This window comes from Herpailurus yagouaroundi, unplaced genomic scaffold, assembly GCF_014898765.1.
Source record: "Herpailurus yagouaroundi ecotype Mexico unplaced genomic scaffold, PumYag 557, whole genome shotgun sequence".
Classification (NCBI taxonomy): Eukaryota; Metazoa; Chordata; class Mammalia; order Carnivora; family Felidae; genus Herpailurus; species Herpailurus yagouaroundi.
This window is the reverse complement of record NW_024412774.1, coordinates 189,046-216,384: the sequence shown is the minus strand read 5'-3', so window position 1 is coordinate 216,384 and position 27,339 is coordinate 189,046. Positions and strand designations below refer to the sequence as shown.

The 27,339-nt window shown below is 49.1% G+C and overlaps 2 protein-coding genes and 1 long non-coding RNA gene across 8 annotated transcripts in view; 2 read left to right on the top strand and 1 right to left on the bottom strand.

The window, feature by feature from the left end:
* RNF225 (ring finger protein 225) overlaps positions 1-2,484 on the top strand; it is a 3,438-nt gene extending 954 nt beyond the window's left edge. Inside the window, exon 2 of the mRNA XM_040465184.1 lies at positions 5-2,484. Coding sequence (XP_040321118.1) covers positions 5-496 — 492 coding nt within the window. The 3' untranslated portion in view covers positions 497-2,484. The remainder of the gene's footprint in view (positions 1-4) is intronic.
* A 2,005-nt stretch (positions 2,485-4,489) lies between these two features.
* The window catches only part of ZNF584 (zinc finger protein 584), a 35,904-nt gene continuing 13,054 nt past the window's right edge, over positions 4,490-27,339 (top strand). For 3 of the 6 annotated variants that reach the window (XR_005787367.1, XR_005787366.1, XR_005787365.1), the window contains exons 1-5: positions 4,490-7,125; positions 14,380-15,616; positions 16,519-16,645; positions 21,666-21,788; positions 22,399-23,960. Coding sequence is in view for 1 of the 6 variants with exons in the window: in XM_040465291.1 (XP_040321225.1) it covers positions 15,599-15,616; positions 16,519-16,645; positions 21,666-21,788; positions 22,399-23,405 (1,275 nt within the window). In the remaining 5 variants the exon portion in view is untranslated. Of the gene's footprint in view, positions 7,126-14,379; positions 15,617-16,518; positions 16,646-21,665; positions 21,789-22,398; positions 24,363-27,339 lie in introns of those variants that run through there. The other 3 variants (XR_005787363.1, XM_040465291.1, XR_005787368.1) reach the window with 3 other exon arrangements.
* Positions 8,079-19,148, bottom strand: LOC121023430 (uncharacterized). Its single transcript, XR_005787387.1, has 3 exons — positions 19,135-19,148; positions 12,703-12,707; positions 8,079-8,256 (listed from the first exon to the last, which is right to left on the bottom strand). It is a non-coding gene; the product is annotated as an uncharacterized LOC121023430 (long non-coding RNA).

The window sequence follows — 27,339 nt, the reverse complement described above, 5'->3', positions numbered from 1 at the left end:
TCAGTCCCGCGCCGCCCGCCCGCCGCCGCTGCCGCCGCCGCTGCGCCTCGGCCGCCCGCTGTCCCGCCGCCTCTCTCTGAGCAGCCCGGCCTGGGCCTTCAACGCGGCCGTGGCGCTGGCCGTGCTGGTGGCCGCGGGCCTGGTGGTGTCGGGCGTCTACATCTTCTTCCTCATCCCGCACGCCGCCTCCTCCGGCCCCGCGCGGCCCCAGCTGGTGGCGCTCGCCCCCGCGCCTGGCTTCTCTTGGTTCCCGCCGCGGCCCGCGCCCGGGGCGCCCTGGACCCCCGCCTGGACGCCGCACCCCAGGGGCCGTGACCTGGACACTGCCCTGCCGGGGGCTGCGGAGGACGCGCCGCAGCCCGAAGGGGGCTCCGAGGACACGGCGGAGGGCGAGGGGATGCCGGCCAGGGCCCCGAGCCGCACGTGGAGGGCAGGAGCTGGGCCCGGCTGGGCCCCGCGGGGACGGGGCGCGAGGAGGGTGTGGGGGCCGCAGTAAACGCATCTGTGCTCTGGGTCCTATCCTCAGGCCTGGGGACCTCCGTGTCACTCTGGTGGGGCCCTGCCAGGACCCCTTGCCATGATTCTCGTGGAGGCCTTGGTAAGGTGCATCCCTTACCGATCGCCCACTTCTCCAGAAGGAGGCCTGGTGGGATCATTCCAGACATCATCACCACAAAGGAGGGACCCTCTCAAGGACTACCCCCTACCTTCATTCCCACAAGGGGCCCTCAGAGAGCACCCATGACCCCAATCCCTGTGGACATCCAGCAGCTGAGGCTTATAAAGATCCCCATCTTTATAAAGGTCCTGCTGGGAGCCACTCCAAAGTCTGGTCTCCATTAGGATCCAGTGGGAAGTACCCTTGATCCTCATCCCTCGTGGCAGTCCACCTGGAGAGCCCCTCTGACCAGAATGGTGCAGGTACCCTGCTAGGGACACCATCAGCCCTGATCACAGGGCTCGACTAAGTGTACCCCCAGTCATCAGTCCCCTGGGGGAGCACCCTCAGCAAGCAGCTGGGGCTGAAGGCTCTGATTTACCCACCCTTGGGACTCACTGGAGGTTGCTGGGGCCCCCCATCTTTGGAGGCAAAGCTGCTGCTGCTGTTAGTCTCTGGCCATGGTCTGGCCCAGCCCATTGTAGTCCTCCCCCTCCCCCCCCTCCTCCCTCCCCCCCTCCTCCCTTCCCCACCAATCCCTACGGAGGCTGTGGAGTTTTCCACTCTGCTGCTTACAGGCTGGGTCTGGGTGGCATCCAGCTGTTTCCATGCTGGTCCTTTGTTGCCTCTCCGTAGACATAGCTGGGACTTGAGCTTGGAGGGGCAGCAGTGGCCTGGCCAGGATTTAGGAGGGACAGATAGACCCTGAGCCTCAAAGACTAGCTCCCATTTGGTCCTGAGTACCAGTTTGCAATGGGAGCCTCCACAACTCCAATGGGTCATGGCTTCTGGGACCCTCCTGAAATGCTGTAGGGGCAGCTCTGGTCACCTAGGCTTAAAGAGGCTAAGGTTGCCCTCTAGGTCAATGTCACATGATTTTGGGGGTGGGTGTTCCTGGATCTCCCTGGCCTGCTGACAGGTATCCTGGCCACCTTAGGTTCTAGAACCTCCATCACCCCCATCTGCACTCAGTTATTGCACCTCTTCCTCCAGGGCTCTATCAACCTTTTTTGGCATCCTTGCCATTCCCCTAGGTGAAGCTTCAGCCCTCCCTGTGGATGGCAGCCTGCAGGGTTCCTGTCCTCCTCCTCTCAGAAGCCTTCCCTGCTAATGTCACTGCAGGGTAGGTGGCAGCCGCCCGCTACACAAACTGAACATGGGCCTTCTGTTCCCCCCAGGTCCTGGAGCCCACATCCTGTCTCACTTTGCCCAGGGTTGGGGTTCTGTGTTTTGTGGGTGGGAATCCAGCATTTTCCAGAGAGCAAAATGACTGCTATGGGGCTGGAGGCTCCTGTTTGACTTGTTTACATCTGTGTCCTCAGTGCCTGGCATACAGAGGGGAGCCAAATAGTATTCTGGGGAGTGACAGCATTGCAGGTGACAAAGAGGCAGCCCAGGAATGCCTATGGGCACTCCAGGCCCAACTGTCTCCCAGTCACCCCGATCTAGTCGTGTCGGCAGAGCTCCTTTTGATACAAGCTGCTCCTTCCAGGTGGAAAGCCAGAGGGGGAACATCAGGACATTGAAGGGAGTGTCTTCCAGACCAGTTCTTGTTGCACACCCAGGTGTCAACGTCACCCACAGGGGCTGGGGGCAGTGTGCTGGGTCACTGGGCAGTCATAGCCCAGCCCACTCAGGGAAGGGGGGGACTTGGTCAGGCAAGAACAGGTTGGTGGTCTGTATTAGTTTTCTCTGACTGCTGCAACAAATTACTACCAACTGAGTTCCTTAGAACAACACACATTAAGTATCTTATAGTTCTGCAGGCCTGGAGTCTTGAAATCAATTTTGCCTGGATAAAATCAAGTGTCCTCAGGGCTAACTTCTCTGGAGGCTCCAAGAGAGAATGTCCTTAGCTTTTCCATCTTCTTGAGCTGCATTCCTTGGCTTCTTCCTCTATCTTCATATTTTATTTTATTTTATTTTTTAAGTAACTACGTCTCACGTGGGGCTTAAAATCACAAACCCAAAATCAAGAGCCCTGTGCTCTACTGACTGAACCAGCACGCTCTATCTTCAAAGGCAGCAGCCTAGCAGCTTCAGATCTCTCTCTGATCTGCCTCCCTCTTTCACTTATAAGGACACTGTGATTGCATTGAACCCACCCAGATAATCCCAATTTCCTCAGCTCAACATCCGCATCTGCAAAGTCCATTTTGCCATGTAAGGTAACGGATTCACAGATTCTGGGGATTAGGATGTGGCTATCTTTGGGGGACATTATTCAGCTTAGCATAGGGTCTCAGATATCCCTCTTCTCATTCCTTCCCTCCTCCACCCCAGGCTGGGAAAGTGGAGAGGGTCAGGAGTTGGGCCCAGCTGGGGGTGTCAGAAAGGGGCCCTTAGCTGGTGGTGCACAGAAGGGGGAGAGACAATGCTGTCTGCTTGGAAGGAGACCTTAGAAATGTATCTTCAAAACAGCTGGCATCGAGGTAAAGGGACCTGGAACAGGAAGGTGGTGACTGAGGGCAGTGGGCAGGGCTGGCCCCTCCCCCCTGTCCTAACTAGCTTCCTCTTAGGGGCTAGGGAGAGTAAGAGAGTGCTTCTCCACTCTCACAAATGGAAACCTGAAGCCTCAGTCTTTCTTTCCTTTAAATGAGGCTGATGACAGATCCCAGGGGTCCTGAGCATTCCTGTCCACTAATTGCTACTTTGATGCCTGCCCACCTGCTGCCCACAAACAAAAGGAGCTGCCCCAAACCACACTGGGTGACTCCTCCCCATCCTTGCCTACCAGCCTATGTGGCCACCCAGAGCTGTGCTCTCCCAGCCCTCTCTCTGCCCCCTGCATCCCTGCTGCATAACCACCCCTCACCAGCCCCAGGCTTGCTCCTTCTTCTAGGTCCTGGTGCCTCTGACTACCCAGAGAGGGGGCATCAACCTCAATGCCTTGCATGGTGCCAGAGATGCCAGACGTTTGTTCTTTTCTCTGTAAAACGGACAATAAACATATGTGGGGCATTTTTTACTTAAGTCTTTCCCCAATGGTTGCGCATGTAAAATTCTCTGATATGAACTTGCTCCAGTAGACTTCAGAGGTGGGAGATATGACCAAGGCCCTCCGAAACTCCTTATGCACACAAGATTTTGCTCCGTGATCTCTTCAGTAGTAAAAGAGAGTTGCTTCTTCTCCAAGGACTTTCCATAAGCCACGCACTGAGAGGGCGAGTTTTCCGCGTCCACTCTCGGGATGTTCTGCATAGGGATTGTTGAGGCCTTAGCTGCCCGATAAGGGCACATACTGAGCAGTAGGAAGGCCCGGGCGGTGCGCCATCTGCATCTCTGCCTACATCCAACTGTCAGTCTTCCTCCCCACACCTCCTTTTCCTCTTGCAGAGGTCCCCCAGGCATTAGTCCTTAGCTGCTCCACGCCACGGGGAACGACTCGGGGGCGGCCGCGGGCACGTGCCGGCTTCTGCTGTGGCCGCGGAGGACGCCCCCTCTCTGAGCGGCTGCACAGCCCCCGGGCGGTCCCACTATGGCTGGGGACGCCGGGGATCGAGGAGGCGGGACATTCGTCGCGGTAAAGGCGCGTTCATGGCGTGGTGGGACACCCCCCACCCCCACCCCTACACTCTCGTGCTGTCCCTGTTCCTGATTCTGCCCTTTCAGGGAGCCTAACAGACGCCGTCCCGGTGCTGCTACCCGATCCCTAAGCCAGAGGCTGTCGGAAGTGGAACTCTAGACAAACAACCGTCGGAGGCGGGCGGAGGAAGTCCCGCCCCAGAAGCCCTCCCCGAAACGCCCTCTCCTGGGTCTTCATTGGTCAGGGCCGAGAGGTCGTCGCAGTGTCTTCTGGGTAGCGTAGTTCGCGCGGCGGGGCTCTCTGCTCCCGGCTGGCTGAGTCCTGTCGGTGCTCTACAGGCTGGGTGAGGGCAGCGTCCGTTGTCGTATCTTTGCCGAGCCGTGAGCCTCCAGTATTGGCTCCGTCTCCCTGAGACTCGTTGTCCCGACTATGGGATGGGCTGACTGTCACGGAGATATCCGCCCAGGCCGCGCGCTCTCCCGAGCCTCCTCACCCTGTCCTCGTCCCCGCTGCCCCGGCTAGCGGCACCCAGGGCCCTGTAGGCATTTTACGCAGGAAGGGGTGAGGATTGAGGCCCAGACTGCCACGGTCAGCCTGAGGTCATCCATCCTTTGGCAGGGCTGGGGTCGGGTCTGCCGACCCGCGGGACCCACCGGGGTATCAGCCTTTCAGTGTGCAGCTCCGCCCCCAGGGTCCCGAGGCGTTGGCGGTGATGACAGACCGGCTCAGGTGAGTTGAGGGTGCTCCCTTGGCCTTCGCTAACTCAGACCCCGATATCTGGGATGTTGGTATCCTGAGACTTTTCCTCCTCGCCGCATTTGCCTCTCTGCCCTTAATTACTTGGGCTTTGGGAGTCCCATCTGGCCCATAATTCAGCGGTTATGCAGGAGAGTTCCCATTTCTGTCAGTCAGTAGGATGTGATATAGAAAGTGTTAAAGACACAGAGACCAGCAAATTCTTGGCAGTGAGGATGAGCAGGGAATGTTAAGAGAACCACAGGCCCCACTTAGGTCTTTTGAGAACAGTGAGCAGGGACAGGAGTCAGGCGGAGAATGGCTCTAGACCTCTGTTCTGAGGATGCTGGGCGCCATGGGAGATCTAGAGCAGAGGAGGAAGATGATCTGACTCAGGTGTTGGGAGGCTCTCTCTGGCTAGTGGGGAGAACAGACTGTACTTGAAGAAGGCCCACGAAGAGGCTGCTGGTGACAGGTGGCTGCACCAGGGTGGTGGCAGTGGAGATGGCAGATATGCTTGTACTCTGGATCTGTTATTTGTGTAGGACCAGCCCAACTGCCTGATGTGAGGCAGTGAAAGACACTGAGCTATCAAGGGCTAGCCTAGGTGTTTGGACTCAGTGGTTTGATGGATGGAAGATATATCAACAGATGTGGAAGTTGATGTCTAGAGCAGTTTCCAGGGACAAGATCTGGAGTGTGGTTTTGGAGATTTTAAGCATGATATACCCAAGTACTCTTGAATGGGGGCGCTGCGTAGGCTCCCGGATACGCAACTCTGGAATTCTGCAGGATCAGGGTAGGGAACATCCAAAGGGTGGGGCTAGAGAGTGGAACTAGGAACAATGTGGGATGGGTGAAGGATGGTAAAGAATACCCCTACAGGTTGGAGAAGGGGAGGCTGAGAACCAAGGACCAGATGTCCTGACTATGCAGTTGGAAGGTGATGGTAGGTGTCATTAAGTCACTGTGAAGGCTGGGCCAATGTTAGCAGGGGAATAAAGAGGGGGAGTGGCAGGGGGCCAAGGCACCTGAGAGACAAGTGGACCTGGGGTGGAGCCTGTGGCATGACAGTGATGGATGTTGGTGGTAAGTGGGCCCAGGATTGGGCTGATTCTGTGGGATCGCTAGGCTTTTATGTCTGCCCCCTTTGGGGCCTGAGGCTCTTCATTCAGAGTTGCAGAGGCACTCGGTGGCAGATGGGGGTCACCTGAGAGACAGGGTCCCAGGCCCAGTGGGCTGGACTCTGAATGTGCCTTAGGAGGGGAGAGGAGGGTCACGGCAAGTGAAAGGACAGCTTGTGCAAAGGCAGAGTTGAAGGAAGTCCGGGATCTCAGAGATCCAGTTGTACTTCTGAGTGGCTGAATATTGAAGCTAGGAGCAGGGCCTGGTGGGGAGTCGTTAATGCAGGGGTGGGGGATTCCTGTGGCAGTGGGCCATTGGAGGTGCAGGCGCAGACAGGCCTGAGGCAGGATAGGATTGTGGTTGCTATGCCACAGACTCTCAGGACGCCACATGGAGAGTGGCCTGTGGGGAGGCCAGGGAGTTGCCAATGGGGTGAGCTGGTGAGGTTGTGCTAGGGGTGTGGAATTATGAGCATGCCAAGTATGTTATGTTCCTGATGGGGGGAGGGCAGACTGAAGGGCCTTGGGAGCAAGTATCTCGACCTAAGGGAGAATGGCGTGTGTAGGTTTGGTTGCATCTGAGAGGTGTGATCTGAAGGACACAGAGGGAATGGGCTGGGAGGAGAAAGGGTGAGGCCTGTGTGGCTGGACCAGAACATAGATGGCATCCATCCTGTTGTTGCTGTGGGCTGGATACAGAGTCCAATAGTAACATGAGGAGAACAGCATCAATGGTGTTGTGACCTTGGTATTCTCTCTGAGGTAGAGTTCTGGGGAAAGGGGGAGCATCAGGATGTGTTTGGGGGGGGTGGTTTGGGCCTCTGGGGAAATAGGATGTCAGTGAGAGATATATTACCCTTCCATGTCAAAGGCCTGGCTGGGTGTGTCCCTTTGTCCATATTTTGGTTGTTTTTTCTGCCTAGTCATCAACCCCTAGGATCAGTTGAACCCACCACTGCAGGGTATGGTGACATGTGAGGATATGGCCCTGTATTTCTCCCAGAAGAAGTGGAGGCTCCTTAATGTAACCCCATGTAATCGCCATGATGTGATGTTGAACTTTGAGCTCGTCGGCTCACCGGGTAAGTCCCTTATGCCCTCCTGAAGTATATGATCACCCTCTGCCTTTTCCCATGGGAAGTTCTGTCTATCCCAAAGCTGGACCAGAGGGCTGCTTCTTTCCCAGGTTCCCTATGGTGGGTGTTGTGGGTGCTGTGACTGGGCCAGGTGTACTCTCCCTGCATTTCTTTGAGCAGCCCCCTGAGTAGCCCCAATAGGTATTACCTGAAGGCTTCATAGGGTAGAGTTTGGGGGGGGGCAGCTCTTTCACAGGTATCCAACTGATCCCACCAATCTCAGCCTGTCTCCAGCTTGTTGACCTATGCGCAGCACATGCGTGAGAGCTTAGTTGCATCTCTAAACTTTTTTAATAGCAGAAATTACAGGAAAGCCTTCAGATATAGCTCCAACCTCATTCAGTACTGAGAAATTTATCACCCCAAAACGACTTGTAAATGCAATGAATGTAGAAAACCTTTACCCCAAAGCCCCAAATTTGTTCTACATGTTAAGTTTTCCTACCACAGAATATCCTCTTTAGCCCAACCAGTGTGGGAAAGCCTTCAGCTGCAGCTCCAACCTTATTCCACACCAGAAAGTTCACACTGAGGGCCTTAGAAGTACAACGAAAGTGGGAAAGCCTTTAGCCATGGCTATCACCTTGTTTGGCCTCATCCCAAAGAGAAGTCTTTGCGAGGGAGCCACTGCCAAAGGTTCAACCTTGTGTAATAGTTTTCTATTGCTGTGTAAGAAATCACAATTACCAAAACATCCATGTATTAGTTCACAGTTCTGAGGTCAGAGTTCTAGCACAACATGGCTAAGTTTTCTGCTCCTACTAGGATGAGGTGCTGGCTAGGCTGAGTTCTTCTCTGGAGGTTCTGGAGAAAAAATCCATTCAGTCTCATGAATTACAACAGAAAAATCTTGGGGGCTTAGAATTCTGCCCACCATTCTTTTTAAAAAGGGCAAAAGATTGGGACACCTCCACAGACAGCCAATAAGCACAAGAAAATATGCTTGGGCACCTGGGTCGCTCAGTCGTTACGCATCTGACTTCAGCTGAGGTCATGATCTCACGATTTCTGAGTTCAGTTCCCACATCAGTTGAGCTTGTGTGCCTCTAATGGTGAGCTTTGCTTCCCTCTGTCTGTCTCTGTCTGCCCCTCCTAGGATTCTTTCTCTCTCTCTGCCCCCTCACTCACTTGTGCTCTCAAATTAAAAAAAGAAAATAAAAAAAGAAAAGATGCTTTCTGTGAAATCGTATGCCATTAGGGAATTGCAAATTAAAACAATAGCATTACATATGTATTAGAATGGCTAAAATCCAAAATACTGACAGCAGGAGGAACCAGAACTCTCATTCAATGGTACAGTCACTTTGGTAGAGTTTGACAGTTTATTGCAAAGTTAAATATAGTCCTAGCATATGGTCCAAGCAATCACCCTCCCAGGTATATACCCAAATGTGCTGAAAACTTAAGTCCACAGAAAAACAGGCACATGGTTTATAGCAAGTTTATTTGTAATTTCTCAGAACTGAAATCAACTCAGATGTCTTTCAATAGGTAAATGGATAAAGAAACTATGGTGCACCCATACAATGGGATATTATTCAGCAATAAAAAAAAACTGAGCTATCAAGTTTCATCAAGCTTAAGACATGGAGGAATCTTAAATGCATATTGCTAAGTGAAACAGTCTGAAAAAGGCACACTGCATAATTCCAACTTTATGGCATTCTGGGAAAGGCAAAACATAGAGACAGTAAAGTAGTGGTTGACAGGGACTTGGAGGAGGGAGGGAGGGAGGGAGGAACAGATAGATCACAGGGGATTTTTCATGCAGCACAACTATTCTGTATGGTACCGGAATGACTGACACATGTGACATTATGTACTTGTCAAGAGTCAAGACCCATATTATGTACAACACAAAGGATAAACTCTAATGTAAACTGTAGACTTTAGTTAATAACGTGTCAACATGGGTTCATCAATTATAACAAACATACCACACTAAAGATGTTAACAGTCAGGGAAACTGTGCAGGGATACCAGGAATATGGGAAGTCTGTACTATCACCTCAATTTTCCATAAACGTAAAACTGCTCTAAAAATAATGCATATTAATAAAAACTAGAGTAATATTGGGAAACATCAGAAATTTTTAAAATGAGCCAGGGACGCCTGGGTGGCTCAGTCACTTGAGTGTCCGACTTCAGCTCAGGTCATGATCTCACGGTTCGTGAGTTCAAGCCCTGCATCAGGCTCACTGCTCTCAGCACAGAGCCCTCTTTGGATTATCTGTACCCCTCCCCTGCTCACGCTCTCTCAAAAAAGAATAAACATTACAAAGGAAAAATGAGCCAGACTAGAGACAAAGGGAAAATCATGTGATTTTCACTTGTAGTTCATAGTAGCCTACTTGGAACACAGCTGACCAGTGTGAAGCATTGTCTACTCAAATTTAAAACAGTTCTCCCAATGACAGGCCCAAGGAGACTCATACAATGAACTTAAGAGCTGCACTGTCTTGAGGGGAAACTACCTAACAACAGGCACTACTGGAAATGATTAGGGTATCTCTATTAAAAAATGTTGGCACCAAACATGATTGTATTTGTAATCAGCAAGTATACTTCTAAACATTCTTGGACAATCAGAACACATCATGCGCTTGTTAAAGAATAGACAGAGTCCCAGCTGGTGACTTGGATGTTTTCACTTTCTCTTCCCTGCTCCTGATGAGCAGGCGCTTGGGGTTATCTCCTTGTCCATGTCAACCAACCCAGTAAGTACTAAAGCTGAAAGTATGTGACCCCAGACAATGATCTGAATCCACATGAAAAAACAAAAAGCACCAGTAATTATGTAAGTATAAGTAGAAATGCATATTTCTTAACTTATTGTTAAAAGTAACTATATAAAACCATATATATATATATATATATATATATATACACACACACACACACAACTATATATCTATCTATATCTATATCTATGTCTATATTAGTTGTGTTGTTTGGCTTATAACAAATAGAAATATACTTTCCATTAGCAACACAATGGAGGTGAGTGGGACACAGCTATATTGGCTCAAGGAAATGGCTCCAGTGAGTATCTCAAATTCAACACATGGGCGTATTTATTTGTCCAACTTCATCAAATTTTGCACTTGAAAGGAGTGCATTTTGTTGTACATAAGCTACACATTAATCAAGTTGACTTAAAAAAATTCCACTTAGAAAATGGGCAAAAACTTAAGATATTTCACTAAAGCAGATATATGATCCATATCCATATATCCATATATATCCATATGTGCAAATACATGCATGGAAAGATGTTCAATAGCAATTACTGGTGGGAACGTAAAATAGTACAGCTACTCTGGAAACAATTTGGCAGTTTAGTATACATTTACTGTACAACTCTACAATTGCATTCTTGGGTTTATCACCTCCCTGACACAAACAATGACAACTCATGTCCACACAAAAATGAAAACATGTTCAGAGAGAACCGAATACAAATGTTAGTGGCAGTGTTATTTGTAATAATAATAATAATGCAGACAGCCCAGATGTCCCTCAATAGGTCAATAGCTAAACAAACTGTGGTATAGCCACACTATTCAGCAATTAAAAAGGAACAAGCTACTGACACACACAACTTGGATGGATCTCAAGTGCATTATGATGAATGGTGAAAGCCCAAAGTATATCCCATCCATACTATAGGATTCCATTTACAGGACATTTGTGATGTGGCACAAATATAGTGATGGGGGACAGATCAATGGTCGTCAGGATTGGGAGAAGGTGTGACCTAAGGGTTAGTTAGAAGAGCTCCCTTGTGAAATGGAACAGCTCTGTAGTGGATGGTGGTGGTGGTAGTAATATGAATTTAAACATATGATAATATTTCGTAGAACTACATAAAGAGTATATGTGAAAATTGCTGTCATCTGAATAAGGTCTGTGGTTGAGTTAAAAGTACGGTATTAATACTATTTTCCTGGCTTTGACAATGTACTATGGTTACATACATTGAGGGAAGCTGGACGAAGGGTACATGGGATCGGTTTTGCAACATCTTTCAAAGTACTTCAAAATAAAAAGTATTTAAAAAATTCCTTGAATGTGTATGTCCAATTGAGTGTGGAAACAAAAAAAAAAGCACTATGAAATAAGAGTACATACCTATTAGAATGGCTAGTGTAAGGTAAACACACATACTACTGTGCTTACAAAAGGGCCAGGCAAACAGTCCTTGTGGCATACATGAGGAAGCTCACTGGGATTAATATTGCTGTAAGACCCTCACAGACACTGCTGGGCTTTATATGGGAGGTAGAATAGGGGGTCAGAGCCACTTCTCCACAGGGTCACTGGTCTCATCTGTCAATCCATAAAGTACACTGACCCCTCAACCTAGCAGGAAGACTTATATGGTATGTTTGTACTTTGATAAGGGAGCACATCACAAAATACAGGCAGGACTCTTGCCCAAGGGATGTATTCTTACATGCTATATCATTCCCAACTGGAGACATGCAAGAATAATTCCCCCTAGACTATGCAGAGAGAAGGGTCTACACGGTTTCAAATTCAATGTATAAAATGTGATTCTGTATCTTATACTTTCAAATCCACACACTTCAAACTTGCATCATATGTAACCACCATGTCCTGCTACATGCAAAATGGTACACAGAGGCAAGGGGGTCAGAACTTAGGGAGTCAGGCTGAGCTGAGTTTGTACCTGGGCTCCCATGTGACTGTGGGTACAATGCCTCACCACTCTGTGTCCATTTCCTTACGTATAAAATGGGGAAATTAGGCGCCTGGGTGGCTCAGTCGGTTGAGCTTCCGACTTCGGCTCAGGTCATGATCTCACGGTCTTTGAGTTTGAGCCCCACGTCGGGCTCTGTGCTGACAGCTCGGAGCCTGGAGCCTGTTTCGGATTCTGTGTCTCCCTCCTCTCTGACCCTCCCCCGTTCATGCTCTGTCTCTCTCTGTCTCAAAAATAAATAAACATTAAAAAATAAATAAAATAAAATGGGGAAATTACAATCAGCCCATGGTGGGTGAGAATACCAACATTTGAATGCCAGCAATGGAAGCTCAGAATCACTGCTCAGTCTCTGTATGGCTGTGTGGACACTCCCATCTTCAGTCACACTCCACAACCTTTCACAACTGGTTGGCAGGAAGTATCTCCCAACTGCTAACAGACTCCCATGCTGCACTGTGATCTGGATATTTCCAGGTGTCCACCTGCTGTGGCAACCCAAACTGCACCCTCCTCTTGCCATCCTTCAGGAAGCCAGTCCTAAGTAGATGCCCTACATTTAGGGTGCCTGGGTGGCTCAGTCAGTTAAGCGTCCGACTCTTGATTTTGGCTCAGGTCATGAACTTGTGGTTTCAAGATTGAGTCCCATGTCGGGCTCCACACTGATTCTCTCTCTCTCCCTCTCTCCCTTTGTCCCTCTCCCCTGCTTGTGCTGTCTCCCCGCCCCCCCCCCCAAAAAAGATATCCTACATTTAGGGTCACCCTGCCACCTTCCCAGTAAGACTCCATTATCTTATTACCTGTCCTTGTGGTCCCTAAAGAAGCACTAAACCTTTAATCTGAAAAGTAAAACTACTGAGGTCCAAGAAGTCAACCTCAGAAAGTAACACAAATAAAAACCATAACGAGCTGTGAATGCAAGCCCAAGAAAGATGAGTAAAGAGAGGAAACTTCAGTCCGAGAACACTTGGGTTCAAATTGTAGTGCTGTCGCCTACCAGTTGTGACCAAGTAAGCATGAGCCTCTGCCCACACCCAAGACAGGGAAGCCTGGCTCACTGAGGAATGGGCTTTCTGGAACTACTTAAGAATGTGTATCTGCCCAAGACATGTTGAAGATGGCCAATGTTTTCAGCAGAAAGAAGGGAGAGGGGAGGTGAGACATGGAAGACAGAGAGGTGAGGGACAGCCAGGATAGAGGAGTCAGGGAAGTAGATGAGAGGGTAGATTGTCCATTAAGTCAGGAAGATAGAAAAGTCACAAGGGTAGTGGCCATGGCACTTGGACACCAGAGGTACAGCTCAGGCTCCAGGCACAAGAATAGTCTAACCCCAGAGACACTCCACTCCCCAGCTTGCAATCTCGATGGGTGAGCCTCTTCAGGACCTCTCATGCATCCTTGCTTTCAAGTCTACCTGGTCCATCAGTGCTCTGGACAGTACTCTAATCAGGTGACCTCATGGAGTGGAAAGGTGATAATCATGCAGGGAATACATACTCCTAGGCTCAGAGTCCAGCCTAGGCTAGAACAATCCACCCAATGACAATAGTCTGTGGCCACTAACCACAGGCATGTACCATGTGGTGAGGGCAGTCCCACCTGTGCCTGCCTTCTTGGAGAGAATACATAGGTGTAACTGAGGAACAGGTTTGCGAGGACTATCTTAAGATATCTGATCAACTGAGGACCTGTTAATAGGAGGTAAACATTGCACAGCCAGGGGGCTGGAGTCAGGATTGTAAAGAGGATGAAAAAACACTAGGGGGTCAGGGAGGCACCAAGACCTGAGATGGCATGGACCAGACGCCAGGTGTGAGAATAGCCCAGCCCACCTCGGGCAGTCACCAGGGCAGGTCTCCTCATCAATTCCATTGGGATAACCACAGGGAACGTAGAAACCAACAGAGCCATGGGAGCTGATGAGGTTTGTGAGAATCCACCCCAAGAGGACCAAACCACCCCTCAACAGACCATAACCCATGAGGATCATCTGTATATGAACAATACTGAAAATCCACAAACTGAATGTTCAGGGAAGGTCTCCAAGGCAGAGCCCAGTGGCCCCACAATCACCACGTCAGTGCATGAAATGCTGGGTATCTTAGAGAAAGTGACTGAGCTGGACATGACCTGCTGCAAAGATTTAGACTTCTGACCCAATTTCAGCCACTCATGGCCCCTTGATACAATGTGTGTGTGTGTGTGTGTGTGTGTGTGTGTGTGTGTGTGTGTGTGGCGGGGGGGGGGGTTTGTTCACAGCGGTCAGGGAGAGAAGGAAACATAGCCTGGGGGCCGCAGCTACAGGACCACCACAAACTTGCAAGGCGAACACAGCAAGAGCAAAGAAAACAGAGTTCTAGGTGTGGGAGTAAGGAAGCCAGTGGCCCGACCCAGAGGTCACCAGTGCAAAGTTCTCAAGCATCACCCTGGGGTAGGTTGCTCTGAGACTCGTCTAAGTGTTCCATTCTTCCTAGGAGACTCGGCACCACATCCTCTAGGATGAGTGCATCTGAATCCACTGCACGACATCCAGGAGCCGGGTCCTCCTGCCGGCCTCGCATCTTGATGTGCCCAGGACCTTTCTCCCTAACATCCTCAACAACGCGCTCACCCTCCTCCACAAGGCCCCTACCTGACTGTGGCCTTACACGGGGCAGGCTATCAGCCTACTGTCCCTTGAGCATGTTCCAGACCCATCCCCGGTACCCCAGACCTGCCTGAGTCCAGTGGCCCAGGCACCACCAGACTCAACACTTGTAAAGTCCAACTGTGGATCTTCTCCAACACTTCCTCCTCCTGCCAAGGCTCCCTGGCCGCTGGTCCCCAGCTCCTCACTGAACTCAGGCTGGAGAGGCTTTTCTGAGCTCCGTCTCCTGCTCCGTGAAGCAGACACCGCGTCCGGGGCGATGACTCCTGGGCGGCGGCGGGCACGGATGGGCTTTGATGGAGGTGAGACGCGAAGGTAGTGCCTCTTTACCGCCAAAAACACTTGCCGAGCTTAACCCGCGTACAGAGCGCGCAGCCTCCTCTCAGGCCCTCTATATTCCAGTTTCCACCGTTCTGAGGAGCCTCCCAAATTTCCGCCTCCGCGCAGTTACGCAGTCCGTCTGCCGGACGTGGTTCCGAAGGAGGGCGACGCCGGAAGTCCCACCTCCACGGAACGAGGGAAAGCTCCTCTCTGGGGCCGTCATTGGCTACGTCGGTACGAGCGCACACGCCCTCCCCTGTCGCCTTGGCAACGAGCAAGCGGCACCGCGAGGGGAGCTGGGAAATGAGGCCCTAAAGAGACGCTGGAGCTAAGTTAATGAAGGCGTCTGGCGGCGGCCGGACTTCCGGCGTTGCTCTAGCTGTGCTCTTCTTGCAGCTGTGGGTGGAGACCAGCACTTGGAGAGCCGCGTTGCCGAGAAGAGGGCCGGGGACCCTCGTGGCACCTGTGCGCGCGCCGTGACCCTCGGAAATAACCCCATTTTTCTAAGACTCGGTGTCGCCCACTGCGGAACGGGTGCCGGAGGGCCAGGGCCTCCCGCGGGCGGTTCCCTGGTCTTTGAGCACATTTTACACGGAGGAGACCTAGTTTCGAAGGTTCCGCGGTCGGCCGGAGGTTCCTGCGCCCAAGGCGGGGTGGTAGGTACGGATTTGAGCTGAGTAGACCGGAATTCGGCGCCTATCGCAGCCAAGCTCCGTCCACAGCTTCCGATGGCCGAGGAGGCGCTGGTAAGTGGAAGGTGCCGGAGGCTCTGACAGCCCTGATCCCCACCCAGTGGGTCGGGTTCTGAATGAGCTCAGGAGAAGCGGGGAAGGCTGTGCAGGTGAAGGGGCAGCCTGGTCAGAGGCAGAGGTGGAAGAGGGGTCTTGGAGATCCATGTGTGGTCTGGTCGACTGAGAGTTGAAGCGAGGGACAGGCCTGGGTACGGCGGTCTTCAGTGCAGAGTGCGGAGGCGGGGATGCGCTTAACACTGAGCCATGGAGGAGTGGGGCTGGACTGAGTGAGGATGGTATTGTGGTTGCTCTCAGTGGTGTTACCGGAGACACTGTGTGCAGAATGGGCATGTAAGGGAAGTCCAGCGAGTTGCCAATGGGCTGAACGGGTGAGATTGTGCTGGGGTGTGGAGCTCTAACAAGTTGTGGTACAAAGAGTTCTGTGCATGTCAGACACCGGGGGCAAACTGAAGGGTCTGGACCTAAGACAGAAGGGTGAGCCTAGGTTTGCTTGTCTCTGGGAGCCGATCTCTGGGACTTAGAGGGAATTGGCTAGCAGGAGATAGGGTGAGACCTGTGTGTCTGGCTGGGAACATAGATGGCATCTATCTGGTCACCAGCCTGTTGTTGCTGTGGGCAGGATGCAGAGTCCAATAGTAACATGAGGAGAGAGGCACCAATGGAATTGGGGGCCCTGGCAATCCTCTGAGGTAAGAGTCTTAGGAGGAGGGAGGTAGAGGGTATGTGTCGAGTGGGAGTAGGGGTTTGGGGCTCAAAGGGAAAGTTGATGTCAGTGAGAGATGAGGCAGGACCTTGGGACACTGATCAAGGACCTAGATGTGTTCCTCTGTCTGTGTTTTGGTTGGCTTGTCTGCCCACTATTGACCCCTAAGGCTCAGTTCAATCCATCATTACAGGGGCTGGTGACCTTTGAGGATGTGGCTGTGTATTTCTCCCGGGAGGAGTGGGGGCTCCTTAATCTGACTCAGAGGAGCCTTTACCGTGATGTGATGCTAGAGAACTTTGCACTTATTGGCTCGCTGGGTAAGTCTCTCACACTCTTTCCTAACAGACCGCCTCTGCCTTTTACCCATAGGAAGCTGTGTTCATCCTAAAACCCCACCACAGAGGCTGCTTCCTTCCCAGGTTCCCGGTGGTTGGTGCTGTGAGTACTGGCAATGGGCTGTGTGTTCTTCCCCTGCCTCTCTCTGAGCAGCCTTGTTAGCAGCCTCAATAGCTGTTGCCCCACTGCCTCCTGTAGTAGGGCTTGGGGTTCAGAAGTTTACAGTTTGCCCAACAAATCCCACTCAGCCCTGACTGTCTCTGTGAGTCTGCTGAAGTCATGGCCTCTCTGTGCTCTGGGTTTTGCCTTCTTTCTTCAAAAGAAAATTTATAGGGTCCTCCGTGGTCCAAGCTTGAGCCATGAATTCGAATCAGTAGCTCAGTTAGGGGAGTATTGCCACTTAATATCTTTCAATTCAGAACATGAAATGTCTTTCCATTTATTTAGTCGTCTTTAACTTTTTTCAACAGTGTTTTGTAGTTTTCAGCATGTAAGACTAAAGTTATTCCTAGGTATTTTATTCCTTCTGATGATATTTTTTTTTTTTTCAACGTTTTTTTTTTTAAATTTATTTTTGGGACAGAGAGAGACAGAGCGTGAACGGGGGAGGGGCAGAGAGAGAGAGAGGGAGACACAGAATCGGAAACAGGCTCCAGGCTCCAAGCCATCAGCCCAGAGCCTGACGCGGGGCTCGAACTCACGGACCGTGAGATCGTGACCTGGCTGAAGTCGGACGCTCAACCGACTGCGCCACCCAGGCGCCCCTCCTTCTGATGATATTTTAAGTGGAATTGTTTTCTTAACTTCATCTTAGATTGTTCAGTGCTAGTGTATAGAAATATAGATTTTTGTATAGTGATTTTGTGTCTTGTGGCCTTACTAAACCCATTTATTAGTTCTAATAGTTTTTTTTTTGTTTTTTTTTTAGTGAACTCCTTGATATTTTCCATATATGTGGTGTGATGTCATCTGCAAATAGAGATATCTTTACTTCCTCCTTTGCTTAACTGACCTGGCTAGAACCTCAAGTACTTTATTGAATAGAATTAGTGAGAGTAGATATCCTTGTCTCATTCTCAATTTTATGGGAAAAGCATTTAGTCTTTCACTAATAATCACTGTGGGTTTTTTGCAGCTCACCTTTTCAGGTGAGGAATTTCCCTTCTTTTCTCAATTTGTCGAGTGCATTTATCATGAAAGGTCATTAGAGTTTGTCTAGTACTTTCCCATGTGTATGGAAATGATCATGTGCAGGGGCCTGGGAGGCTCAGTCGGTTAAGTGTCAGAGTCTTGGTTTTGGTTCAGGTCATGGTCTCACAGTTCATGAGATCAAGACCCGAGTTGGGCTCTGTGCTGTGTGTGGAGCCTGCTTGGGATTCTCTGTCTCCCTCTCTCTTTCTGTCTGTCTGTCTGTCTGTCTGTCTGTCTGTCTCTGCCCCTCCCCTGCTTGCGTGTGTTTTTTTTTTCTCTCTCTCAAAATAAAAAAATAAATAAACATTAAAAAGAGATGATTGTGTGATTTTTATTGTCTATTCTGTTAACACAGAGTATTGCAGTAATTGATTTTCATAGTTCAACCTTGTGTTACTAGGACGTTTTTCACTCTGTCGTAGTTTATAATCCTTTTATGTATTTCTGGATTGGCTTTGCTAGTATTTTGTTGAAGAGTTTTGCATCTCTTTTGTTGAAGAGTTTTGTTGAAGAGTTACCAGTGTGTAGTTTTCTCACAATGTCTTTTTTTTTTTTTTAATTGAGAATGAGGGTAATTTTGGCCTCAATGGATGAGTTGGGAAATGTTCCCTTTTCTACTGTTTTCTGGAAGAGTGTGTCAAGTATTGGTGGAAATTTTTATTTCAGTGTTAATATTCATCAGTGAAGCCCTCTGGGCTGACTTTTTTTCTTACCCCCATGGGGGAAGTTTTGTTGTTGTTTAAATATAATCAGACTTTCTGTTTCTTCTTGAGTCAGTTTTGGTAGTTTGTGTCTTTTTTAGGAATTTGTCTGTTTTATCTAAGTTATCTAATTTGTGGGCATACAGTACAGTTGTTCATAGTATTTCCTTAAAACCCTTTCTAGGGGTGGGGCACCTGGTTGGCTCAGTTGGTTAAGTGTCTGACTTTGGCTCAGGTCATGATCTCACGGTTTGTGGTTTCGAGCCCTGCGTGGGGCTCTGTGCTGACAGCTCGGAGCTTGAAGCCTGCTTCGGATTCTGTGTCTCCTTCTCTCTCTGCTCCTCCCCAACTTGTACTCTGTCTCTATCAAAAATAAATAAATGTAAAACAAACAAACAAACAAAAACCTTTCTAGGGATGCCTGGGTGACTCAGTCAGTTAAGTGTCTGACTTCGGCTCAGGTCATGATCTCATGGTTCGTGAATTCGAGTCCCATGTCAGGCTGTATGCTGAGAGCTCAGAGCCTGGAGCCTGCTTCAGGTTCTGTGTCTCCTCTCTCTGCCCTTCCCCATTCACACTCTGTCTCTCTTTCAAAAATAAGTAAACGTTAAAAAAAATTTTTTTTTAACTTTCTATAAAAAAAATTTTTTTTTAACTTTCTATTTTGTAATTTTGTTAGTGATGTCCCCCTTTTCATTTTTCTTTTTAATTAATAATTTGATTCTTTTATTTTTTTCTTGTCAGTCTAGGTAGCAGTTTTTCAATTTTGCTAATCTTTTCAAAGATCCTAATTTTGGTTTCACTGATTTCTCTCTTTCTAATCTCTATTTCATTTATCTCTGTTCTTTACCATTTCCTTTCTTATGTTAGCTTTGAGTTTAGTTGCTTTTCTTTTTCCTGTTCCTTGAGGACTAAAGTTAGGCTATTGGTTTGAGATCTTTTAATTTTTTTAAATTATTTTAAAAATGTTTATTTAGGGGCGCCTGGGTGGCTCAGTCCGACTTCGGCTCAGGTCATGATCTCGCGGTCCGTGAGTTCGAGCCCCGCATCGGGCTCCGTGCTGACAGCTCAGAACCTGGAGCCTGTTTCGGATTCTGTGTCTCCCCCCTCTCTGACCCTCCCCCATTCGTGCTGTGTCTCTCTCTGTCTCAAAAAAAATAAATAAACGTTAAAAAATTTTTTAAAAAAATGTTTATTTATTTCTTCTTGAGAGAGAGAGGCAGAGGGAGAGAGGGAGACAGAGAATCCCAAGCAGGCTCCACACTGTGAGCCAGGATCCCGACAAGGGGTTAGACTCATGAACCATGACATCATGACTTGAGCTGAAATTGAGAGTCATATGCTTAACTGACTGAGCCACCCAGGTGCCCCTGAGCTCTTTTTAAATATGGGTGATGTGACATAAAAAGAAATATATATTTTGTCTTTGTTCCCACTTCCTAGCACTGCTCCTAAAACTGTTGGAATCTGTGAAATGATGAGTATCTTTTGTGTGCTAATGGGATGGCTGGTGGCTGGGAGCCCCTAGATAGCTTCAGGATAGGGGGGTGGTCACCAGAAAGACTAGGGCACGATTGAAAGGTTAAAAATTGAGCTGCCCCCACCCCCTATCCTCCCAGTCCCCTAACCCTACCCTCCAGGGAGATTAGAAACTCCCAAACAATAGGCTTCAGAGAGCTTCTAGGTTATTGGGAAAAGTGGCACCACCAGAGGGCATGAATGCCTCTAACCCTCTACTTCGTCAACCCCCACCCCCATCTCTACCCTGGCATACTTTGCCCTTTGCATCTCATCCATTGGGCTGTTTCTGAGTTGTATATTTTATAATAAACTGGTATAGTAAGTAAACTCTTTTCCTGAGTTCTGTGAGCCATTATAGCAAACTATTGAACCTGAGAAGGGATCAATAATTGTGGGAATCCCTGATTTATAGCCACTTGGTCAGAAGTGTGGGCGGTCTGGGACTTTCAACTGGTGTCTGAAATAGCAGCAGTCCTGTGGGACTGAGCCCTTAATCTGTGGGATCTGATGCTGACTCTGTGTAGTTAATATGAGAATTGAATGGAATCCTTGGACACCAGCTTGATGTCTGAGATTTGGAGAAGTGGTGTGGAACACCTGCCCTGTACCTACCCACTTTTGGTGTCAGATTGTTAGAAGTGAAACAGCACAGAGGTGTTTATAGCTCTAATTTCCTATTTTCTAAGCACTGCTATGTCCCATTACTTTGGGCATGTTGTATTCTCATTTTCATTCATTTCAGAGTGCTCTGTAGTTGTCTTTTGGTCATTTAGGAGTGTTGTATTTAAATTCCATAAATTTGTGAGCTTCCCAAATTTCTTTCTGTTGTTGATTTCTATTTTAATTCCTTTGTGGTCAGAGATCATACTTTGTGTGATTTCAGTCCTCGAAAGTCTATTTCCCATCAAGTGGTCTGTTCTGGAGAATGTTCCATGTGCATGTGAGCATGTGAGAATATGCATTCTGCTGCTGTATTGTGGCATGCTCTATAGATGTCTGTTAGGTCTAGTTGATTTTTAGTGTTGTTCAAGTGCTGTATACTTATTTGTTTTCTTCCTAGTGATTCTGTCCATTATTGAAAGTTCTCCAACTATTATCATTTGTCTATTTTTTACTTAAGTTATGTCAGTTTTACTTCATGGGAGGCTCTATTAAAAGATTGTGGTAAAACACAACATGGGGTCTACCTGCTTAACACATGTTTAATTGTGCAGAAGATGTTTTTTTCTTTTCTTTTTTTTAAAAATGTTTTTGATGCTTATTTATTTTTGAGAGTGGGAGAGAGAGACAAAGCATGAGAAGGGAAGGGGCAGAGAGAGAGGGAGACACAGAATCCAAAGCAGGCTCCAGGCTCTGAGCTGTCAGCACAGAGCCTGACGTGGGGCTAGAACTCAGGAACCGTGAGATCATGACCTGAGCTGAAGTCAGACGCTTAACCAACTGAGCCACCCAGGTGCCCTGAGGATATTGTTTTTCTAATACTCTGTTTCCTTCATGGTTGCCATGGTGACATGCGCTTCCTTTGGTGGGGGATGGAGTGGGTAAGCCTTGGCTTGGGTTGGCCTCTTACTGCTGTTCTCCCTCCCAGGATTTGCATCTTCAAGGTGCCATGTGGTTGCCCAGCTGGAGAGTGAAGAAGAGTTCTGGGTTCCCAGCATGGTGGACCTGACTCTGGTCAGCAGAGTTGAGGCCAGGAGGGGTCCTGGTCTTGGTGAGTAGGGCTGGGACATGTCTTGGTTTCAGTGATGGGCTCACAGCATGCTGCTCATCTGTGTGCTTTGGCTTTTTGGTACTGAGGCCAGTGACCACACACTATTCCCACCTTTCCTCTCCCTTGTGGACACAATATGCGATTTCTGTCCCTACCATGACTCTCAGGACCTAGATGACCCCCCTCCCTGTTCTCCACGCCAGTGTAGAGCTACTAGTGACTTGAGATGTGCACACATCCTTAAATAATACTTCAAGACCAGCTACTCTGTTACAGCTGCCTTTTCATCTGTGCAGACACATCCTCTTCACAGTGCCCACTGTCACCAGCAGTGGAGGCCCTACTTGAAACACATTGCAAGGAGTGACCTGGTGGCCTCACCTCTTCTCCTGGCACTGCTCCCATCTTTGTGTTCTCATCCCTGCTGAAGTCTTTCCTACTCTGTGATCTGGCAGAGCCCCGTTCTAGTGGGCCAGTCGTTTCTCACCCAGACTTCTAGCAACCTCCTGGCAATTCTGTGGACTGCTTTCTGGTATGTCTGATGTGTGTTTGTGATGTAGGTACCTCCTCTCTCTAATCCAGCGCTCGGTAACTGGCTTTTATGTTTCAGGTTGTCCATGTAGCCTGAAGGATGGGGAAACCCCTACAGAGCAGATGAAGAGTTACAGAGTCTACCTGTCAGAGAAGCCCTCTCTGCTTGGGGAGTCTGGGAAGGACATGCCTACCACCTTAGATCTTCTCCGGCACCAGGCCACCCACAGCAAGGGGAAGCCACACAGGAGCACCGAGCATGGAGAAGCCTTCCAACCCAGCTCCAGTAGCCAACAGCAGCAGGCAGTCCACGCCACACAGAAGGCCTTCAAGTGCAGTGACTGCGGGAAAGCCTTCCCAAAGGCCTTTGCGCTCCTTGACCACCTGGTAACCCACCCCAAAGAGAGACCCTTTAGATGTCCAAAAGGTGGAAATGCCCCCAAGGAGAAATCCACCCATGTTAATTACCAAAAAATTCACACTGGAGAAACATCCCATGTGTGTACTGAGTGCGGAAAGGCCTTTAGTTATCCCTCTAAACTGAGGAAGCACCAGAAGGTTCACACGGGCATAAAACCTTTCAAGTGTGATGAATGTGGCAAAACCTTCAACCGCAAAGATGCACTCGTTCTGCACCAGAGAATTCACACTGGAGAAAGGCCTTATGAGTGCAGCGAATGTGGGAAAGCCTTCAGCGTTCTGTCTACTCTCATTCGGCACCGGAAAGTTCACATTGGAGAAAGGCCCTATGAGTGCAGGGAATGTGGGAAGTTCTTTAAATACAACCATAGCTTCATTCTTCATCAGAGAGTTCACACTGGAGAAAGGCCTTATGAGTGCAAGCAATGTGGGAAAACTTATGTGACCCGCTCTGGCCTGTATCAGCACTGGAAAGTTCACACTGGAGAACGGCCCTATGAGTGCAGCCTGTGTGGGAAGACCTTCACCACCAGGTCCTACCGCAATCGGCACCAGCAGTTCCACACTGAAGAGAGGTCCTATGAGTGTACAGAATGTGGGAAAGCCTTCAAACATAGTTCTACCCTTCTTCAGCACAAGAAAGTCCACACTGGAGAAAGGCCATAAGAAGACAGGGGATGTTGGAAAGCCTGTAGCTAGGGCTGGCACCTTGTTCAACATGAAAAACCTCACTCCAGAAAGGAGAGGAGAGTAGCCATTTGAAAGTTAAACCTGGCACACCCCAACACATGCGCTGGGGTGGCAGGTGTGTGGGAAGTTTTCAGGAGCTAGGTTGCACTTGGACCTGCCTAGGCTGTTGGCAGTGTTAAGTTGCTGCCAGTTTCCATGATACAAACCATCTTAGCTCCACCACCTGGCAGGTGCCCAAGGTGTGCATCAGGCACCGCAATGTGCTCTGGAACAGCAAGACCTCCATGGTCGCCACTCTTTAAAGGAGAGAATCATGAGTGGTGGAGTCCGTGATGGGCCTCATTTGCTCCCTCCAACTGGTTCAGGTATGCCTGTAACCAAGCTCTGGTCAAGAGTAGCTGAGCTGTGTCTACTGGGGGCTTCCAGAGAAAGTTAATCCTTTCCATGGACATCGTTTACACTACGCATGGTACCTGTCATGGATTTATCCAACCCTGGAACTGGCTGTCTCACACTTCCCTGGAATGTATGGTAATAAAAGCTTTATTGTTTAAGCCATCTTTAATATTGGGGGTTCTGATCACTGTGTGTGAAGAGATTGAGAACAAAACTGGGCTCATGAATAGAAGGACTGGCTTCTGTGGTAAGGGGTCCTTGATTTTTGTTGCCTTACTGGGGATAGCAGGATGTTCACCTCATGGCCATCACCCTGGTCCTGAGAGAAGGAAGATCCTGTTGTCCTGGGATGTGGCCAATGTTCCTAGTGTCTCTGCATACTGTGGCCTTCATTGTCTTTGCTGCCAGTATGCCAGGGCACAGAGGAAAGAAGTGGTTGAACCAACATATGGACCCGTATCCTCTGGTTTGTGGGTTCTTTTGATTTAAAAAGTTTTGGAAACTAATTTCCCAAAGGTCAATAAAATGTCAGTTCAGTAAAACTTGTATGTTGGTTGTAGCTGTGTCCCTGTTCCAAAAGTTATGCTTCCTGTCAAAGAAGAGAATGTTAGTTTGAAGCACGTTGGAAAGAGAATGGTGACCCTAGGCTTAAGGGGCTTTGAGCCACAGTGCTCAGCCATTACCATGTGTTGCGGTTGGAAATGACTGCTGCCTCCTATAACTGGAGTGATGCTTCTCCCCCACCCCTGATGGCAGGAGGACTGGGGGTAGAAACAGGGTAGAAGCCCAGGCAGGCTTATAGTCAGGGGACTTTTTGGCCAGTCTGCTCAGTTTCTTCCCAACACTGTGAAGTATATGCCCACCTCCAGGCCTACTCAGGCCCTACTCCCTGCGTATAGTAATTGTTTGCCTGCAGCATGGTGGGGGTGGGGGTGGGGGTTGGTCTGTGTTGTAGCAGAGCTAAAGTCCAGCTGAGCCAAGTAGGGCTCAGTTCTTGGGGTAGGGTAGACATCAGTCATTAGAGTTCAATCCTTTGTACCTTGTATGGGTGGCCTTGGTTAGATCAGATGGCCCTGAGCACATGGGTGAAGGGTCCTCTGAACCAGCTTTCTGGTCTCCCATTGGGGTTGCTTGTATAGCAGCCAACCTGCTGGGGAGGGGGTGAAGGGTAATGTTTTCCAGGTGATGCTGGAACATCTGAAACAAATGGTTCCTGGTGGCTCTGACCCTTTGACTTGCCCAGGGTATCAGTTTGGGTATCAGTTAGCTCAAATCTCACCTGGAAAGCCAGTGCCAGCAGCCCATCCTTGCAGTTTCTGTCTTGGCTGCCCTGAGACTGCCCTCTCCCGCAGCCAGGGGTAGCTCTCCTCTGGAGTCCACCCAGCAGTTCTGTGCCCCTGGGCATTTTTATATGTGCCCTCAGCCTATCAGGAATGCCTCCCCAGCCTCTCTACCTCTTTCAAGAATACCCCTTCCACAGTTAAACCAAGATGGTATTTCTTCATGAGACCCTTCACTTCCTCATTTGGAGTGACCTTCTTCCTCTTTCTCTGCCCTCTCTGTGCTTCGATGTCTGGCCGGACACAAACCCAGTGCTACCCCTAAGTTTGTCCTCACGATTACATCTGCTGCACGTTTGAAATTGAGGGATACATTTGGGTTTGTTAAAGACTTAGCAACATAGAAGTCTTCACTGAGATTGGGACTAGTGTGTTTCTTGATTTTTAAGTTCATCTACAGAGTTAATAGTACTTCTTTTCTCACTGTGCTGTGTGACGTGTTTGGTCCCCGGTCAGCAGGGCAGGTGTCTGTTTATTTTCTCACAGTCAACAAGACAGTTTGGTGATAGGAGTAAATGTGTGTGTCTCCACAGTAATTAAGCAGGAGAGCAAGGTTGAAATTCTGAATATTCTCAGTTTGATACCTTGTCTTAAAAGACTCTGTGAACTGGTTCATGAGAACAGACACCATCTTGCTCTGCAGATGCCCATAAGGGGAACCTCCTTCATCTCTTGGTGAGTGTCTCAGTCTGTTCAGTTGCTATAAGAAAATACCAGAGACTGGGCGGCTTAAGCAAAAGAAATTTATTTCTCCCAGTGCTAGGGACTGGGAAGTCCCGGACCCAGGTGTGGGCCAGTTTGGTTCTTTGATGAGAGCTCTTCTGGCTTGTAGATGGCCATCTTTTTGCTGTGTCCTTACATAGTAGAGAAAAAGAAAGTTCTGGTGTCTCTATGCTTCTTATAAGGATGCTGATTCTGTAACAGAGGACCCACCCTCATCTAAATCTAATTACCTCCCAAAGGCCCTATCTCCGCACCATCAGATAGTAGTTTAGGACTTCAACACATAATTTTGGGAGACGCATTCAGTTCATAACAAGTCTCCTTAATATTGGTGATTTTCATTTTTTAAGCCAAGCTCTGGAACTTAATCATTTAGCACCTCAAGCCCTAAGCAGACCAATATAGCTAACTTACTGGGAGAAATGGAGAAGAGCCTAAAGAAAAGTTGGCTTTTAACAGTGAACAAGTAAGTATGTCCAGTAATTACTTGTTCGTTCACTCATTCAAGTTTTTACTGAGTATATGCATCAGGCCTGGTCATCAGAGCATATTCAACCCAAAGCTATAATGATGGGGGTCAAGGGTGGTCATGTGACCTGAGGTGCATTAATGAGAGGCATTCAAAGGACTTGCAAGGAATTGTGAGGAAAGGGGAACCCTCTTGTGGACCCTGGAGTTCATGCACCAGGATTTGGGAGTTGGGGCTGCCAGCAGCAACTTTTCCTCTTTAAAGAGATGCATGCCTGAAAACTAAGCCAAAAGAGGCAGCTGAGTGGAGATAAGAGACAAGCCCTTTTGATCTCACTGAGCCCTGCCTCCAGTTGTGCCTAAAGCTGTCCTGTGAGCTTGATGAATGAATCAATAATTTTATTTTGGCAAAACCACTTATATTTGGGTTTAAGTGCCCTGGAAGGAAAAGAGTTCTGCCTAACATGTAGTCCTTCCCTGCAGTGGTTCCCCGCACTACTCCTGCCAAGGACATCACAGGGCAGAGCCTCCTGGGGTACAGTACCCATGGACAGATCAAAGCCATGTCAGACATGAGGCTCAGATTCTACCAACCTAAAGGTCTATCAAGTGTTCACTTGCCTGCTCTGAGTTGCCCTTCCCCGAGTTGCCCTTCCCCGCTCCAGAAGCTCCCAGCAGCATGGCACCTGCACAAAGAAACTGGCCCCCTCCACCAGTATCACCACACGCAGCCCAGGCCTCCCTCAGAGCAGCATGTCCATCTGTGGTTCCCATTTGGTTTAGAACAAACCAAACTCCTCATCCCCGCTTACAGGGACTGCATGACCTGGTTTCCATGCCCTCCTCCTCCAGCATGGGTTAGAGTCTTCTCCTCGCTCTCAAATGCACCATCTCAGTCCTGCCTGAGGCCTCTGCCCTGAAGTTGCCTCTGTCCAGAATCCTCTTCCCCTGGAGTCACCTCCTCAGAAGTAGTGGTTGTAGTT